This window comes from Apis laboriosa, unplaced genomic scaffold (genome assembly GCF_014066325.1).
Source record: "Apis laboriosa isolate Shangri-la unplaced genomic scaffold, ASM1406632v1 scaffold113_cov153, whole genome shotgun sequence".
Classification (NCBI taxonomy): Eukaryota; Metazoa; Arthropoda; class Insecta; order Hymenoptera; family Apidae; genus Apis; species Apis laboriosa.
Window position 1 is genome coordinate 1,172,796 of NW_025220892.1, and position 19,337 is coordinate 1,192,132.

A 19,337-nucleotide genomic window follows, 5' to 3' on the forward strand; every position below is an offset into this window, starting at 1 on the left:
AAAAAAAAAAAAAAAAAAAAGGAAACGAAAACAGATAGCATCCTCCCATACACTTAGCACACTCCGCCTCCTCCTATTTCTCTTTCCATTCCTCCCGATCGCGCGTGAACACGCGCGTATCGTGCACCGGGTGTCCCAAAATGTCCAGAACTTTCACGGTTCCGCCATCTGGCCACCAATCGTGTTACATACATACTCCCTCGTGTGTCTCGCGCAAATTTCTTTTATATCGATAGTTAATAGTTTAAATTAATAAATTATTTGGTTTATCACGCGCTTCCGAGCGTCCTGGCACTTTTCCTTTTTTTTTTTTTCTTTTTTTTTAAATTCCTCGTTCTTCCATTCCATTCTCACTCCTCGTGTCTCGGGAGGGGAACGACGTGGCGCGCGACACACCAACATTTTTTTATTACACACCACCAACCAACCTGTCCTGTTGATTTACCAATTTCTTTTTTTTTTTTCTTTCCTTTCCTTTCTTTTCCCCTTCTCATCTCGCGATCAACACGCCGCCGCGACGAAACACACCATTCGTTGATCGCCGCGCTCAGCCGATACAATTTATAGGTGGGTTCTCTCCTCCTTGTTGCGTTGAAGCGCGTTGTCGTCGTCGCGCTCTGTCGTCCAGGATCGTGCGGGGTGTTATACGGAATATACAACGAACCGATCATCATCATCGTCATCATCATCATCATCATCATCATCATCATCATCATTATCATCATCATCATCATCATCATCACCCGTCACGAGCGACAAGACACGTTCATACGACCCGTTCATCAGACCACTACGCCTCGAGGGACAACGCCTTGCACGGGCCTACCAACGGCCTGGGCGACGGGGACGGCGACTTCTTCGACAGGTTCAACGGTTGTTGACTGTCCGCTATGTCCACCTGTAGCTCCATCATGTTGCTAGGGCAGCCCGACAACACGAGCGTCGCCGCCGTACTCGAGGCTGGCCGTGGACTCGTGCTCGTACTACTCGTCGCCGCCGCGGACAGGTACCTTGGCGACGAGGCCGGCGAATTCCCGACCATGAGGTAGTCCGAGGAAGACTGTTGCTGCTGCTGTTGCTGTTGCTGTTGCTGCTGCTGCTGCTGCTGCCGGGCGCCCGTCGTCGTCGTGATGACGGACGTGGCCGGCCACCTGGTCGTCGAGTAGTTGGTGGTCGCGCACTGCAGCAATCCTTGAGATCCTTGGGGCGATCGCGCGGTGATGGTGGTGGTGGACGCGCATTGCTCCGCGGGCGAGGGCGACGCGTTCGGCGACCTCGGGCTCGCCTCGCCCCGCATTATGTAATTGTGAATGATATCGGTGCGTTTCAACTGCTCGGCCGTCATCCTTGGCCCCTCCATCAGGCTTCTGGCGAGGGTCGAGTGGGTGCTGCTCAACAGGCTCGCCGTCTGGGGACATTGGCTCGCCTGCGCCTGGCTCGACGGACTTCGGGCGGGCGGCGAGGTTAAATGGAGATGGAGCTGGGACTGCGTGTGCTGCACGATCACAGCCGGCTCGGCCTCCGCGCTGTCCTTCTGGCGCAGGGCGCGGAACTTCTTGTGGGGCTTGTACGCCTCGTCCATCAGGGAGTTGGTGTCGTACAAGGGTGGCGCTTGAAGCACCCGTTTCAGCACCGGCATGTCCTCCACCTCCTTGTCCTCGGAGCGGGGGCTTGAGCAGACCGAGGTCGGAGCACTGCTCGCGCTGCTGCTCGCCGGCTTGTCCGGTTTCTCGGTGCCCGACTCGATCCCGCTGTCGCTCGGCGAGTCGAGCTTGCGGAATCGGGGGCATTGGGGTGGTTGGGGCGTTTTCGAGAGGGAGGCACGGTGCAGCTCGTCGTCCCCTGAGCTCGTGCTGCCCGAGTTGGCTCGCCGACGATGGGGGCAGAGGCCGCCCGCCAGGGTGGCGGCCAGAAGGGGCGCGCTGGACGCGTGGTGCCCGCTGGGCGGGGCCACGTGGTGGTACTCCGTCAGGGAGGCGACCTCCCCGCTGCAGGTGCTCTCGGTGCTCGACACGCTGCCCAGGGGACTCTTCACAGCCTCGTCCAGGGTAACGTCCGAGGCTGACCCCCAGGACGCCGCGGGCTCCTCCTCCATAGGCCAGTGCTGCTGCTGCTGTTGTTGTTGCTGTTGTTGTTGTTGCTGCTGCTGCTGCTGCTGTTGCGGTTGTTGTTGAGCGTTGATGACGTGCTGCGTTTGCTGTTGCTGTTGCTGGTGTTGTTGCTGTTGGGCTTGCATCTGTTGCTGTTGCTCGGTCATCTTGAACGCCAACAGTTTCTCCGAGTGGAGGGTGTTCAAGGTTCTCAGGTCTGGGATCTTTTTCAGCAGCTCCCTCAGGATGTCCGGATGCTGGGGGTGGTTCTGCGCGAGAACCGTCTGGAGGGCGTTCCGCAACTTGTTGTGCATGCGCTCGACCAGCTCGGTGTTGCGCAATCCCGGCCTGTCGGCGGCTATCACGACCACGGAACAGAAGAGGCCGAGCTCGGCGTCCGACAACCGCAACGAGTTCACCCTCTCGGCGAAGTCGAACATCGAGTCCATGAGGAAACGGGCGTTGCTGCTGTTGTGGATGGATTCCCGTTTCAACACCTGCCCGTTCAGGCAGATCATGCTGTTCGTCTGGGCGTCGAACATGCAAGCAAGCCGGACAAGCAACACCTCGAAAACGCCCGCCTTGAGCAGCGTCACCTGATCGTCCTGCGCCAGCAGGCTGAATCCGGGGATGCGTTTCGCGAATTCTACCACTCCACGGATCGCGGGCGAGAACCTCTTCGAGAAATCTTGCAGCAACTCTTGCTGGCCAGTCAACGGCTGGGGGTTAGGGTTCAGGGGGCATGCCTGAAACCGCAAAGAAACAGAGACGGGTTCCGGATTAGACGGATTGATTAAAAGCGTGAGAAAAGATTCCAGAAGCGATTGGAGAAGAAAAGAAAAGAAAAGAAAAAGAAAAAAGAAAAAGAAAAAGAGCTAGTCTTCCTCGTTTGGCGCCGAGGTCGACTGGTTCGATTTCCGCGTAGAACGGAGCGATCTCGGATGATCCAAGGTCCGTTTCGTATTGACGTAAGCGATAATAAAAATCCAGAGAGACCGAAAAACGTCAAAGTCAAAAGAAAAAAGGAGCAAAAAAAAAAAAAGAAAAAAAAAAGGCGATAAAAGATCGAGAGAAAGAGATAGAAAAAGACGAGTTTACGAACGTGGTATACTCACCAAGGTTGGCGGACAGGCGGTATAGTTAGGCGTTTCTCGAGCTCTGACCAGGATCGGTGCCACCTTGTCCCTGGTAAAGTCGCATGTGTCGAGGTGGGCTTGCACAACGGTGGCCAGAAGCCGTTGCTCGTCCTCCAGCTCGGCCGCTACTGCCTTCTCTTGAGATCGGCTGTGGGAGCTTTGCTGCATAGCAGCCAGAATCCTGGCCTTCTCACGTTTGGGCACACGGCCGAATCGTACCGCTATAAGCAGAAACAACACGGATGGCCAACGATTAGATAGACGGGAAGAGAGAGACGAAGAGAAAGAGAGAAAGAGAGAAAGAGACAGAGAGAGAGAGAGAGGCGACGCGGTTCGTTCGGTGGTCAGTGGTAAGCAGAAGGAAGGACACGTCGATGAATAGTTAATGCGATCAATGGATGAATCATGCAACGGACACGGCGTGTCGAGCTGCGTCCCGCGACCTTCGAGCGCTTCTAGCGCTTACGAGTTACGAGGAAAACTGATACGTGTCATTCCGCGAAACACCCTCCCATTTCCTCGTTACATATTAAAATCTCGTTAACAATAATGAAACACTATTGATTCATACGATGACATTTTTTTTCTTCTTCTTCTTCTTCTTCTTAATCGTCGTTAATCACCACGATTGATCCGAGCACGTGTATATTTGGGAATTGGGGATACGATTTCGATGGATTCGTTGCACACGATCGAGGATGAAAAAAAAAAAAAAAAAAAAAAGAAAAAAAGAAAGAAAGAAAAAATCGAGAGGGGAAAGCGCACGACTTTCTCGCGCGGCGAGAAACGAAAGTGGCGGTTGCCTTGGCCTCGTGCTACGAATCCTTCCTCCGTTAGAAAGTCACGAGAGCGACACGGTGTGGAGGGTCCGTGAAAGGGAAACGAGCGACGACGATTATTATTTTTCGGCGAACGAAGGAAAAAAAAAAAAAAAATTATTGAACGAACACTCTGTGGAACACGTACGTGCATTATGATAGTTGACAACTCCGTTCAGGATTCCTTTCAGTATGGGTAACTCGTCTCCCATGACGATCGAGGAAAAACGATCGAGACGAATCGCTCGATCCCTTAATCGTTTCTGCGGCGTGTAGATCCGGAGCGAACTTCACCGCGCACCAAAATTAATCTCCCATCGGCACGATCACTACGGGTCGACGTTCGCGGTGAATTCGTATGGCACAGCATACACGCGATTTTATATATATATATGTGTGTATATATATATATATATGTGTGTGTGTATGTGACTTATGAATCTACTTCTTCCTTTTTCTATAATATTCTAACGTTCTAGTTTTATTTTATTATTTGGAATGGTATCGTGATAATCCGCTCGATCGGCTGACTGTCGTCGTTACCGCGAGTCACTCCGACGAGAATCGTGTTATATGGCGCGGCGTGGACGGCGCGCCGCCAGACACACGGCTGTCTGGTTCGCACACGAGCGAGCAGAGAGTTGAAGAAAGGAGCGCGACAGTAGAACGCGTGCAAACGCGAGACAGCATCACAGCCGACTGAGTGATGTTCCGCGGGTTGCGTTCAACAGCCCCTCCACTTATTCAGCCATCAACGACTCCCACCACCGGCCACGATTGTGGCCTTTGCCGAGCCTTTGGCCTTGAACTTGGTTTCAGCGACAGCCGCACGAGGCGTAGCGCCGACCCATATATACTATATAGCTGAGCGAATGTACGCGGCGACGTAGCGGCCAGCGCAGCACACTAAAAGGAGAGGGTGTACGTGACTATCTTGTTTGCGTATGTGTATGCTCCGAGCGCGTGAGTGTATGCGCGCGCGCGTATGTGTGTGTATGTATACCTGTGCACACCGATCTCTTGCGCACCCTTCTTTCTTCCTTTCTTCCCCTTTCGTGCGTGAACACGCGCGACGAAGAACGGATTCTAATCGAGACAGAATGAGATAGAGAGGGAGAGAGGAAGAGAGGATCCGTTGTCAGAGTGGAGAGATTCTTTCTCTCGTGTGCGCAGATGCGAATTTCCTTTGCTGGGGGTAAGCTACCCTCGACGACCTTGGACAACCCCTCGGCTCGCTGGCTATTTGCCCTGTCACCAGCTGCCGTCGTTGGACTTATCCCGTTCACGGACGATCGATCTTTCTTTCGTAGTTTTCGGATGATCACATCCTTTTCTGTTAACTGTTACTGCTAGATTAACTGCGTTTATCGGTCTGTGTTTACATCGGCGTGGCTCGAATTCGTTCGAAGACGAACGAATCGAATATATCCTCGAAACGTTCGGAGTTCGCCGGTTCCGGCGACCACGAGGTCATCGTGATCACTATTCATAAAGCGTGCCGTTCGAGTCACGTACGAGTTCCACCGCTAGACAGCTGCCGATCCGTGCGTGCACAGACATCGGCTCGAACATCATGACGGTATTCCGTCCCGAAGAGAGATCATTCGCGAACGTCTAACTGTATTCTTCCCCTAGCGAATGTCATTGATCGCTGGTAACCATGTGTCATGTACCTCGTCAAAGAATCCTAATTAACCCCTAATCGCGTCAATTAACGCGGGACTCCCGAGTCGAACCACTGGCCGAGCGACGGGAAAATCGAGCGCAATCGCTGGAGCAGGTTCCTCGCGCGTATCCAGTCGCAAATTGCGAGGCGGTCGAATCCAGTCATGTCGGTTTGGCGGGACTGTCCGAGGCGAGCATGCGCCCGAGTGCCAGGTAGCTGAGTCGCGATGAGGGGAAAGGATGGAGGGGAAGTTGACGCGTGACGTGGTGGTGGGGGAGAAAAACGATCGCGAAGGGGACGAAGTTCGCGAGGTCTCCGCATGGAGCGTAGCGCCACGCGACGGCGCGTTGTCGGTGCGGGTCGCTGGGTGGGGGGGAAGCTTGGACAAGGAGATCGGGCAATGCGTGGTAGGGGAAGGCGGGAGATGATCGAGATAGTGTACGCGCTGGCGAAGAAGTGGGAGGCGTGGAAGGAGGTGGAAGGGTCACCGGGTACGTAGCGGCGAGTAGCGGTACTCTTTCTATAGACGTGGAGTCGCATGCAAGCCGAGCAATGCCCGACTATTGACCCCGCGCCACGATCCACGCTGCTATCAGCGGAGGGACTTGCTTCTCAAACTTTGACTCTCTTTGTCCGAATAAGACTCGGACTAGATACGCGTTGATCAACTCTCGATCGTTTGAATAAAAAGAAAAGAAAAGAAAAGAAAAGATACTTAACGGTTACAGGAATGTCGAAAGTAACTTGTCGATGTAAATACGAGAAGAATATGATTCCGTACCAGTTAACTCTAAAGAGAAGGTTCGAGAAGCTGGCCGAATATTTCGGTCGAGTTTGATCTCCAAAGGAGATAGGGACGTTTATAGATCAGACGGCAGTAGTAGTTGCATCCGTGGCGGGCCACCGATGCTCCCGGGTCGTTGACCTCGGATAGGTCTGCGCGTCGTCGGTCGAATCTACTAGCGTCGATCTGCACGGCGGGAAAAAGAGGTCATCGGGCTGATCGGGATCATGGATATGGATGTTTCGAAAAGAAAGCAAACTCATCGCGAAAGGGACCACGAGGGGGATATATAATTGCGGCTGCTTTCTCAAACGGCCAACTGGCCACTTTCGCCCATTGCGACACTTGTGCTGTGTCGCGGGGAGCGGTGTTACGCAAACGGTCAACGACCCTCCACTCTAGATTTTAGAAACTACTTTTCGGTACAAATGTGCGCGTTACGCGATCACCAGATTCGTACATTCAACAGAATTTGTTTCTCGATTGCGTCGTCGTCCGTTTGTATTCCTATCGCCGTCGCGATATTTGTCAACATTAATCGTGCGAATCGTAGATTGAGAAAGAATTCTGTGACTATATGCGAATATACTCGCAACTTACGCGTAGTTGAAACGCAGGGGACGTTTAATCAAGATAATAAAAAATGGACTCACCATCACGACTCATCCCGACAGCGATGCACTTCTTGAGGCGGCAATATTGGCAGCGGTTCCTGTTGATGCGCAGGATGCTGCACTGTTGATTCTTGGTGCAGGGCCGATACTGAATCTTCTGTTGAATGCTGCGCCGGAAGAATCCCTGCGAATCACCAACGAAACCCTCGTCAGTCTGACCGTCACTGTCCGATGAGGACCCCGACGAGCAATTGGTCCCCGTGCGGGGGGTGGCCAGGTCACATTCGCACAAGCACCCCATTAATTCACCGGGTCCCGGTCGTTGTGTTATCTCGCGGTTTTACACGGTCCCTCCTAAAGGCGATCGCGTGCCTTGCACGCGCACTGATCTCTCTCCTACTCTTCCTACTACTCCTCTTCCTCTTACGCGTTCACGTAGAATTACGCGCGTTACGCCGAGCAAGTCCAATAAGTCCGGGTATACGACAGATTCGCGTATCACACTCGGAACGTCCACCAAGACGTATCGTTTCGGTTGAACAAACTCACGGTGCTTCTCGAACCACCAAACTCACCAGCGAATCGAGCGTAACTGCTCGTAACTGTACGATATCATGCGAGACTCTGGACGCGAGTTTTCGGCGGGGGAAAAAGAAGCGACCGTTTGTATCGAGGCTTGGCTGTGGACTGGCTCTTTCTAGCACAGAGAGCATAGAGCCTCGGCACATTGCCTCTGGCTCGACGAGGTGGGGGACACTCTGACCCAATTCCCGGACGTTCACCCGCAGTTCACCGCGTGAAAGTGAGAGTCCCCCTTGCGCGCGCTCTGCCTCGCCTCGCCTCTCTCTCTCGCTCTCGCGCGCGCTGTACCCACTCCCTCTCGCTCCCTCTCGCTCCCTCGCCCGATCTATCCGTCTCCGTCCCGTTTTGTCTCCGTTCCCTGTCCCGTTCGCGCGTGCTGGCAAACCCTCGATATATATCGCGCTCCTTGTCGGCCGAACGCGACCATAGAGGCTCGCGCGCGCTTCCAACGCTCTACTAACGGGTTCCTTCCCTTCTCCTCCTCCTCCTCCTCCACCACCACCGCCGTCACCTCGACTGGCGTTTCTGCAAGGAACCACCCTCTCGAAAAACCTCTCCCTCGACCACGCATATCCATCCATCCCGATCCTCTTCTCTCTCGCGACCCTCGCGAATAAACGCGGGAACCCCTCCTTTTTTACACACACACACACACACACACACACAGATATTTGTATATACGCTCTTTTTCGGGGCTTGCGTCCGCCCTACGATACTTTCTTTCCACGATAAGCGAACAATAATCCTCGGCTTCATCCGATATGCACAATTCCTTTTTTGTCATTTTCATCCCTTTGATCAAACGTATCGCGGGGGTGGGTTTCGTTTATACGAAATATTTTCATTCACGTTACGATGCCGATCTAAGTAAGTAAACAAATGTCGGGGAGAAATGGTAGGAAAAAGGATGAGGAAAGGAAGGCAGAGAGGGGGCACGCTCGGTTTTTTCATGCGGCAACCGCTAATTGAGAATGAGAAAAGGTAGGTCAGGGCGGAGGAAGTTCCCGGCCGCGTATCGGTCAACGACCTCGCGCGCGGTTACGTAACGAACGACGCGTGGAACGTCGTCGTCGTCGTGGTCGTCGTCGTCGTGGTCGTCGTCGTCGTATCTTCGCCTCTGGCAGGGCGCAGGCGCACGCGCGCTTCGTGTGCATGCACGTATGCGTACGGAATTGGCGACACACTGTTGGTCGTCAAGTGACTCCTCTCTCGTGACGTCAGACACGCGACCTCGCCTACCTCAACTTCGTGCACGGACCGGCAGAGAGACGAGAGAACGATGTACCGTTGCACCTCCGCGCCCGGCCTGTCAATCGGTGCACGCGTTCGATGCAAGTCAATGAACTGTCAGCGTTGCCAATGTTAAGCTTCCCCGTGCGATCGGCCACGCTTGCTCGCCGCATCTCTGTCCCCGGCCAAGCTTTGAAATCCTCTCTCTGCCTTCGTAAACCCCGGGCCAATGAACCCTGCTCGCGTTTGTTTTCGAAGAAACGCGCCTCTTTCACGGGGTCACGAATTTCCTTTGCCGCGAGATCATCGTCAAGACAAGGGATACGTACGTAGATGGCGCTAGTTGTTATCAACAGATTATTCCTATTGTCACGTTGGAGATGGAATTTTTGGAGTTGGATTAGATTCAAATTCGACGTTAATATTTCTTAATCGTTTACCGACACGAATGAGAACGAATAACGTTGATCAAATAATTGAAATGTAATTTATTTATCTCTCTGCCTTGATTCTCGGTCGTTCGGATAAAAACGTCCGAGGCAATGGTGTATTTTCGAATATATTATATTATTCTAGGTAGATTTTCGGACCGTTGGAATTGGAGGGAAATTCATAGGGATTTAGAAGATTGGGAAGGTGTTATCGGGCGCGAGCTGGTATCACGGATGCCCGGACGAGGCCAGCAACCCCTGTTGAACCCCTTGGCTTGGCGGGAATCCGGCGGGAGGTGGGACTGGAGGGGTGGGATTGTGGGAGAATGCGGTGCATCGATCTCTCAAACTCTGTGACGGGTCAGGGGGCGACCACCTTTGCGTGCTCTGCTCCACAACTTACGTGTATATGTGTGTGTGTATATGTATATATTGGCGCACGCGCCACCATTGTGTCACAGGCGTGGATCTTTTTCCATCCCCGTGAGCACCAAAAACACCTCTATCTCCAAATTATTTCTCACGACGCGAGAAAAATTCGAAAGACAAAGATATCAGAGAAAATTTCGAGACAGAATGTTATTAAGAACGTTAGAAAAAGAAAAAGAAAAAATCGAAAACGAGCTACCACCATAATCGTCGAAACTTTCGCTCGAGGAACTTTCCTACTCCGCCCCTCCCCTTCTCCGTATACATCTCTTCCACTCAAGTACGAATCCCAAACCCGGCCCCCAGAGAAGAGTCCCGTCTCGATCTCATCGAAAAATCCACCCTCTCCACCCCACCCTCCTCGATCCACCCTCCTCGAAGAATTCGCACGCGAGCGTGGAACCCGTCGAAAAGGCCTCGGCGGAGTGTCCCGCGTCACGTTCACCGGTTGTGTTCGCTTTTATTTTCCGCGAAAGGAGCGTGTTCGCGCGGCTCGCCGCGGCTCGGCCGCGGCTGCGGCGGTGTGCGTGCGTGTGCATCTCGCGCGAGCGATGTGTTGGAGCGGAGAGCAGGCCGCGGGAGCGCATACAGATGTAGGTAAGGAGAGTGTGGGATATACACACGACGTGGTCGCGGGGCCAACGACCGGAGCGCGCGACCGTGCCTCGGTTTGGTGGGGGATGGAACGTTCCTGGGATGGTGGGGGAAGGTGAGTGTATCTGCTCCCACGGGCGAAACGGCGGACCACGAAGGGGACACAACGAAGACGGGAAACGAAGAACAGGGAAACGGATAGTGGAGAGAAGGAGCGACGAGGAAAGAAGGAGGGGAGGGAGGAAAAAATGGCGAGGAGCGAGAAAGAGAAGTGTCGTGAGAGTACAACGAGTGATGGCGTGGTGGGGAGAGAGGGAGAGAGAGAGAGAGAGAGAGAGAGAGGACAGGACACGAAACGGAGTAACGGTGACGTACATAATGCGCGCGCCCGTGCGGGCGCATGCGCTCTCGCTCGAAACACCGCGACACTCTCTGCTACGCTCGGGGGCATTAACCGCGAGCGCGCGCTCGCATCGACGCGCACCTACGACCCCAAGAATTCGCAGCTCGTTCGCGTTCCCCGGACACCGATATGCCCGATCCTCGAGGTCAGAGACGACGACGATGACGATGGTGATGATGATGATGATGATGATGATGGCGAGGAGGGAGCGATATGGTGGATCGGCGATGGAAAATTAGGAGAGGTTAGGTTATTCGAAGGGAAGGAAATCGTTAATGAATTACTTTGGTTTCGATTATCTATCGCGAGAGTCTTCGTTGTAGGTTTTGGAGTAAATAGGGGTGGATAGGATTAGGAAGTGATACTTTTGGGGTATAAGAAGAATTTTGAAACGTGGATTATAATGTGAATGCTGAGGGGGCGAAAAGAAATGGTGTCGATCAGCTTTTATACTCTCGTTTGACCTCGAACAGTTCGCTGCTCTATTCCCCGGGCATCGATACCCGGAGGAAGTCGATCGCCGAGGTCGAACAATTTTTCCGTTTCCACGGCGCTTGGGATCTCTTCACGGTTCGTCGAATCCATCGACACATTGAATAAATGGCGTGTCGATTTAAAAAAATTAACGACCCGCTCGATTCATTCGATTTCGAAAATCTCAATTTACAAATGCATCTATTCACAAATTCACGAGAGGACCGATTCTTCAACATCTTTGCCCCTCCCTTAACGAAGGAAAATATTTAAAAACGTCTGAAAAAAAGTCAATTCGTCGGATCATCAAAACGAGAAGGAAAAAGGTAATCAACCTAAAAAAAACCCTCTCCACGATCTACATCGGTCTACATCGACAAAAAAGAAAAAAGATGAAAACAAGAAAGAGAGTAAATAAATCCTCGACACTCTTCTCCCCTGATCACCTCGATATCCTCGGCCATATCGGGCTACGAAAAAAAGAAAGAAAGAAAAAAAAAAAAAAAAAAAAAGAAAAAAATCTCGACGTATAATTTCGCCCGCTTGCTCGGGGAAAGCTCGGTTAGTAGCGTGGGGAGGGGTGTCGTGTTTCACGGGGGTGGCTTTATCGGGCTGCAGGAGGGAGGAGAATCGTGACGTTCGATTCCGCGCGCGCGGCGCGGCGGGGCGTTATCTCGAGGCGCGTTGCCGCTCCGGAGATACCGAGCCGAGCGAGAACACCTACCACGATAATAAGCGGCTGACCCGATTCTAAAGTAGATGCACCGGGGTCAGTAACCCCAACACCGAGCACCGAAATACCCGCGCAATCAAATGAAAATGAGATCACGACTCGTTACGACATCAAAAATGACGGTTAATCGGGTAGGTGGTGAGGGGTGGCGAGGGAGGGGGGGATGGAGGTGGCCGTGGGTGGGGAGCGGTGGAGCGTGGAGAGGGGGGAAAGAGCGACGTGGTGGGGTGGAGAGGAGGAGAGTGGTGGGGAGGTGTACGCTGGCGCACGGAGGGGTGGAGGGGGAGAGCGTGTGACGTAACTGGCTCGGGGGTCGACGACCGGAGGGTTAATGCACCGGTCGCCTGGTTTCAACCCTCCGGAAAAAGAGTCGACGCGCACCTCCACCGTTGATTGCGCGGCGGCGGGGAGATTTAAAGAGGAACATCGACGCGAAAATAAAAACCGAGATATATATATACCTTCCCTCCCCCCTCCTTCAAAGTTTTCTCCAAGTTTTTTTCAAAGGGACTGTTCACCCTGTTCGATATCCACGCGCACGTGGTTATTTGGAGAGGAAAGATTCGAGTGGATATTATATATATGTATACATATATTCGTTGGGATAAAAAGGGGGGAATCTCTGGACGGATGACGAATTTGAAAACGAATTTATGGAGTTGAAGAAGTTGTTCGAGAAAGGGTTGTTGAAGGGTTGTTAAGTATAAGGGGAAGATAGGAATCGGAGGGAATAAATATAGGATTATATCGAGGGGAGATCAGATTCGGATGAACGTTGATACACGTGAATCGAGTAGATTACCCCCTATCGGCCGAGTGACGTGTTTTTTTATCGCGGTTTTATCGTGGCCCGCCGCCGATTGCGGCGCCGCGAATCTCTCTCGTGCCGTAAAACTGTGAGCCCAGGTCAGTGACGCGTGCACGAAAAGTGTCGTGGGGGGCAACGTCCTGGCCGAGATATCTGGGCCAGTGCGAGGCACACAACGACCGCCATCTTCAGCGTCACTTTTTCCATTCCGAAAACATGGGACTCGCGTGACCTAACCTAATCGATCGATCCACCGTCCCCTATTATATCCAAATTATTCCGTTTCGCGCCGCGAAACAATTGCACATCCTTCTATGATTAATTAATTTCGAGATCCTCGTCCCCCGATTGACGATTAATTCATTAACTTTTCGCGAAACAGATTTCGACTCGGCGCAGTCAAAATACCCGTAAACCTGGAACGAATCGACTGCGAGAAGCATAGAGAGGCCGAGGAAAAGTAGCTTGTGGCCGGTGGAATGGCGAAATAGTGTAACAGCAGCGCGACCGAGCGACCTAGTCTTAAAGATATCCAACACTCTTCCGCGTTCTCTTCCCTTTCCACCTCGGTTCCCTGGCTGCGTGTTCCAGTACCCATAAGACGGTCTCTACCGCTAGCGGCTAGGTCACTCGACGTCGACTCGTTTGCCGTAAAGTGGCTCTGTGTGTGTTACGCTACGGCCATAAGTTACTGACCCAGTCAACCCAGCCCGAGGCTCGCACCGCTCCTTCTCCGATCGCTCTGCTCATCAGGAATCTCCCTGGAGGAGTGGAGGGGGAGAGGAGGCTAGACGGAAAAATCCTTGAATCGTGGAAAGGAATGTCGTTGCCCGGTTCCGATTCTCTGTCTCTTCCTCTCTCTCTCTTCCTCTCTCTTTTTCTTTTCCTCTTTCTCTTCCTCTCTCTCTCTCTCTCTCTCTCTCTCTCTCTCTCTCTCTCTCTCTCCGGTTTCGAGGTATCGAGGGTGAGTTGAAGAAGAGACGGAATTTTCTTGTTCAAAAATCCCCAACGTCATCAGCGGGGTTTAAACGAAGACACTTTCTCTTTCCCCCCGCGTGGTGGGCCGCCATCATCTCTTTGGCTTTTCGGCGATTCCAGCGACGGGTTCCACTCTCTCTTTCCTTTCGCCCGGGCAAGCGGAGCCTAGGGTGTTTCGAATCGAGAGGATTAACCCAGGGGAAAGTCATCGTTATGCCATTGGAAAGGAAGAATCGAAACCCCTGTTGGGTCGGGTCAGTTGGAGTAATGACCGATTCTATCTGGATTTCGCAAAAGATCGACAAAAAGAGAGATGTTGAAAGTCGTCTTCTGTACGAAACTCGTACGTGAGATGAGAGATAAAAGAAATATTATCGAGCAACGATTTCGTGTGTCGACGTAAAATCGTAGAGAAGGTAAGAGGCGAAGAAGAGAAGGAGAGATGAAAGCGATATCATCGGTTCGACGGACGAGGAAGATCTGCGAGCACCGGCACACCGGTTCACAACACCTGGCGGAATACCCCCCACCACGAGTCCCCAGTCGGCGTGGTGGGGGTAGAGGTGGCCGTGGTGGGGGTAACGTTCTACCACTTCCTAAAACGAATTCGCGGCCTGTGCTGCCCCCACCACGGCGCCTCCTTGAAGTCGCACAATGACGAGCACGAGGACGTTGGCCTTCGCGGGGCGTAATTATCAGCCTCGGAGGGAAACGATTTACATTCGATTCGAGGTTTCGCGGGAAAAGAACTCTTCTTTCTTTCACCTTCCTCGTTCCACGGAGACACGCTTTTCTTTTTTTTTTCTTTTTTTTCCCCTCCAGAAAGTGAGTCATTCTCCTTCGAAACATTCTTTCACACCAGATACATCTTTTTTTTTTTTTTTTTTTAGAATAGACGTATCTTTTTCCTCTTCTTTTCTCGAGTAAAAATGGCCCTCGAGGGAGGGACGAGTCGATTCGAATGGGAAGAATAGAGAAAAAAGGGGGAAGAGAGGGGGAAGCCGGACAGGAAGTTGCATGGACGGATGTGCATTCTTCTCCGGCGTTGCACATACCTGTGCCCTAAAACTCGGCCACACGGAAACCACCGATACAAAACTTGCTACCTGTCCCGGCCATCCTTCTCACGCGAAGGTTAACGTTCTAAACTGAAATTTCGCCACATTTTCCGCTCCTTTTGCGTAACCGCCCGCGAAGCTATTGTCCCTTCCTGCCCTTCTTGCTTACCCGTGTTCCAGGAAAATCTGATCATCGAATACGACCGCGTATCCTGTTCCTTTCCATTCTCGAAAGTTGCACAAGTTTTTTTTCTCTCTCTCTCTTTCTCTCTCTCTAATCGTAAAAATATTTTTAAAATATATTCTATTTAGATCAATTTAAACGAACTTTTAGCATGATCAGCCTGTTATATATATAATATATATATATAGGAGGAAGAGGAATATCTGTGATCTTGAATAAAAAAAAAAAAAAAGAAAAAAAAATAATGACGAATGTTATTTCAAGAATACGATTCTCGAGATTGTAAAGAAAGAGACCTTGGCAAGATTTTTCGTTCACGAGGAGGAGGGCAACGTCAAGGACCAAGCTCGAATGGTCTCGCGATTTCCGCGTGTACAAGGTCGAGCTGTGCTCGGTCGATAGCTTCTCCGTAGCCTTGGTCGCATCGTACATTCACATTCAAGCTCCGTTCACTTCCTGGCCACATCGCCTCACGATCGACATTTTCGATACTCTTTCTCGTTCGCTTAAATCCCAATCTTTTTTAAAATCTCGTGTGTCTTCGCCAATCTCTTTTCTCTTCGACAAGAGCAGAGAAGAAAAGGAAACAGAAAAATAGGATGAAACGAAACGAAATGGAAAACTAAACAAAAAAAAAAAAGAAAAAAAAGTATCGAAAATTTCGACGAGAAATTCGCGTAAAAAAATCGCGCATATTATTCGCGAACACGATTCCCGGTATATATATATATATATACGAAACTCGAAAATGAGATTCGTAAGAAGAGGAAGCGGTTACGGAGGGTCGTAAGCGAAAATTTGTAAACGGATCGAAAAAAGACGTCAAAGACGGAGTGTCGCGTGTCGCGGGCTCGAATTTCCACTCACCTTGCATCCCTCGCAGGAGTGTACTCCATAGTGAAAACCGGACGCCTTGTCCCCGCAAACACGGCACAATACTGTGGTCCCGTCGAATTCTGCAAATAGAAGAAGAAGAAAAAAAAATAGGTTACACACTGTCCACACTATATGCGTATATATATATGTATATGCGCGTGTTATCGATATGTCAATGTTCCCGTTGCCCTCCACGTGGTGAAGAGCGCGTGTCCGAGAGGAGAAAGGTGGGAGAGAAAGAAGAACACTTTCTCCTCTCTCGCGGCGGGTTACAGCATCGGCGTGTTACAACTTTCTGCTTTCACTCCACTGTCACGACGCGCGATCGTTTTTTTTTTTCTTTTCTTTTCTTTTCTGTACCATCAGATAAGACCGGACTAATGGACCACCCTATATATACTCGTTGAACCTGACCGAGATCTCGTCTCTATAATTTTCTCTATAATTCTGGCATCGGTTTCTTTGCAAAAGGTGTAAAAGTGAAATAGAAACGGATAATACGAAAAGATGTTTTTCTTCTTCTTTCTTCCTCGTACGAATAATTAAAATTTTTTTTACGAGGATCGTACCTATGTTCAATTCAGGCTCAGGTTTGGCCGAGGAAACGGTAGAATCCATGGTAGGCATGTTGGGGCTAAGGTGATGCGGTAACTGGGCCACGTGATAAGGGCTGGACATTGCCTGAGATACGCAAGACATGCGCGACACGCTGGACGCGCGGGAACCGTGGGAAGATATGCTCGAGATGGGGGATTCAGGTGCCGGTGACGTCGCCATCGTGGCCTGCGCGCTGCTGTCCGGTGTCAGGATCATGGTCTATCCAATATTCGAGACCGATCCAAACGATCCGACGATATATTTCTATTAAGTTCCTCGATTTATCATCCACTTGGCACGCCACTTCACTGAGCCGAGGACCGGCATTAGTTCACTCTACTGACGTTCCTGCTCGTTATCACCACTGACCAATAACCACTAACTCACATCTTCTTCGGTTGTCATCACCAGAAGAAAAAGGAACAACGAGAGAATTATCCAAAAAAGAAATAAAATCCTTCCTTTATATATATATATATATATCCCTCCTTTTCCTTCTTCTCCTTCCTCCTCCTCCTCCTCCTCTCTCTCTCTTCCTCCTTATCTTCCAGTCTAGTTTATCGTATAGCGAGCACACGATCGCGATCACGTGAGGGGACGAATCACACCACTCGGTTCCGCCCGAGAACCTACCGAAACGAAGGGCAGGTGCGTTCTGTGGCGACCGACGAACACCTCGGCCGTGTTATACACCGCGCGTATATAGTAGAAGCGTGGAGAGACGAGTGTGTAGGAAGGAAGCTGTGGGTATACAAGGGAAGAACGAAAAGAACGGGACGGATGGGAACGGCGCGGAGAAGAGAGAGTGAAAGTAAGTGTTCGCTCGAGGGAGGTTCGCGTTGGTCTGACTGGAGTTCGGCGCTGGCGAGTGTTGGTTACCTGGGGGCCGTGCAGCCCTTACTCGGAGCGACGCCGGTTACACGAGTGGAGGGGAGGGATTGATGTGGCTGCCTGCTTGCCAGCCTGCCTCGACCATCTACAATGTCTACGCCCTGGCTACCTAGTATGTAGTAGAGGACACACAGCGCACCGGTGCGCGCTCTTACAGAGCCCCCCTGAGAGAGTTCATCGTATTTTCAATGCTGGAGGTCACTGACAAGCGGCTGCGGGCCCGGGCGCACCGGCGTCACGGGCCCGGCCAATCGCGTCGCCGCTCGCTGGGCCGCGCGCCCTCCTGATTGGCCGCCGCCTCTCCCCACCACTCGCCGCGGACCTCTACCGGCCGGCTCTCCTTCCTCCCGTCGGAGGAAGTTCATCGGCCGAAACCTTGACTGAATTACCCCGCAGCAGCGGCCAAGGCCATGCGCCCTCTCGCTCCAGCGACCGTACACCTCTGTCGTTTCGCCTTCTGCCTTTTCGTCCCTCTCCCTCTAACCTTGCCTGCTTCCTCTCTTCTGCTTTCCTCGCTCGACGCTCTCTGTCCTCGTCCCACGATCGGCCCTCCGTCATATTCTTTCCGGACCGTTTCATCCCACGAGCAAGTCTGTCCTCTTCCCTCTTCTTTTCTTCCATATATGTGTGTGTGTGTGTGTTTATGTAGATGTTTACTTTATCTTCGATTTAGGGCCATCTCGGGTTTATATATGTCGATGCGTCGAAACGTTTTAATTGATCGATGTATATACGGTGTAATAAAATTTTAAAAGACCAAGGGTGAAAAGATGGCTCAGGTAAATTTTTCTCTCTTTAGAAATGTAATAATAATGGGTTTCCCCTATTTTTGTACCGACCGCCTCGGGTATATAATGGGATACTGGTTCGAACTTCGGTACAAAGTGTTGTTGATATTCGAACAATGCCCCGTATAATGCGATACCGGTTTAATCTCCTTGGAGATTCTCGTTCATTAAGCCGTTTGCCGTCTTCTTTTTCTCAATACCGTCGAAAGGAAATTATTTTCTTTTTGTTTCGATAACATCGCGTTCACACACACACACACACACACACACACACACATATATATATATATATATATATATAAGTTCCATGCATTGCTCGCGTCTTAATGGATAAAACGAATCGCAGCCAGAGCGAGGTTAGAATCTTCGTTCCAACGTTCCCACATACAACGTTTTAATATTCCTCGTCCAATTCGCGGGGATTTCCTGATCGGGCACAACAGGATTTCGATCGTGGAGATACAAAATTTCGGGGCGAAAATTATGCGCAGTTGAACGAGCAGGCACGTGCGTGCATCGATGAAAAAAACGTGATACAAGTTCGATGAACCGCTTTTGCTTTCAGAACAAAATTGTCCCGAGATCTCGTTATTCGTTATTTTTCCTTTTCTTTTGTTGTTCGATTCGTCGTTCTCGTGACTAGACACCACCTTTTTGGAATTTTTTTTCGCGTCGGCTTCGTCGTCGGGGATCGGTTTACCGCTGAACCGAGTTAATCGCGAGCGAAATAAGCGCTCGATTTTCTGTCCCGAGGATCGAGGAGGAAAAATTCGCCGACGCTCCATTATATATCTGCAACTTTGCGATTTATCGCCACAGCGTTCGCTTTCAGGGCTGCATTGTGCAACCACCCACGCTTGGCTTAGCTTCGCCACCTGTTCGCCACCCACGCAACGTTGATACGTCTTTTGACTCTGATCACTTTACTCTATTTATCGATCGCCAATTGCGACGTCGCCACGAAACAAAATTGAATCGAAATCGAACAATCGCGATTAATCGGATAATTAGAAATTAATTTAAAGAAGCAAGATTTTTATCCTGCGCGATAAAATTACGATCGAGACAATGGAGATAATTAAAGTAGGCAATATTGTATGATAATAAAAAAGAAAAATATCTCCGGTATCAACAAAGAAATTATAATTATTTCCTCTTCTCATAACATGCATC

General features: G+C 51.0%; 1 protein-coding gene across 3 annotated transcripts in view; it reads right to left on the reverse strand.

Moving 5' to 3' along the window:
* Window positions 1-269: 269 nt before the first annotated feature.
* The window catches only part of LOC122716584 (nuclear hormone receptor E75), a 162,160-nt gene continuing 143,092 nt past the window's right edge, over window positions 270-19,337 (reverse strand). For 2 of the 3 annotated variants that reach the window (XM_043939817.1, XM_043939827.1), the window contains exons 2-5: window positions 15,880-15,968; window positions 7,148-7,292; window positions 3,206-3,447; window positions 270-2,836 (exon numbers count right to left, since the gene is read on the reverse strand). In XM_043939817.1, the coding sequence (XP_043795752.1) occupies window positions 791-2,836; window positions 3,206-3,447; window positions 7,148-7,292; window positions 15,880-15,968 (2,522 nt within the window). In that variant the 3' untranslated portion in view covers window positions 270-790. Of the gene's footprint in view, window positions 2,837-3,205; window positions 3,448-4,192; window positions 5,790-7,147; window positions 7,293-15,879; window positions 15,969-19,337 lie in introns of those variants that run through there. The other variant, XM_043939837.1, reaches the window with a different exon arrangement.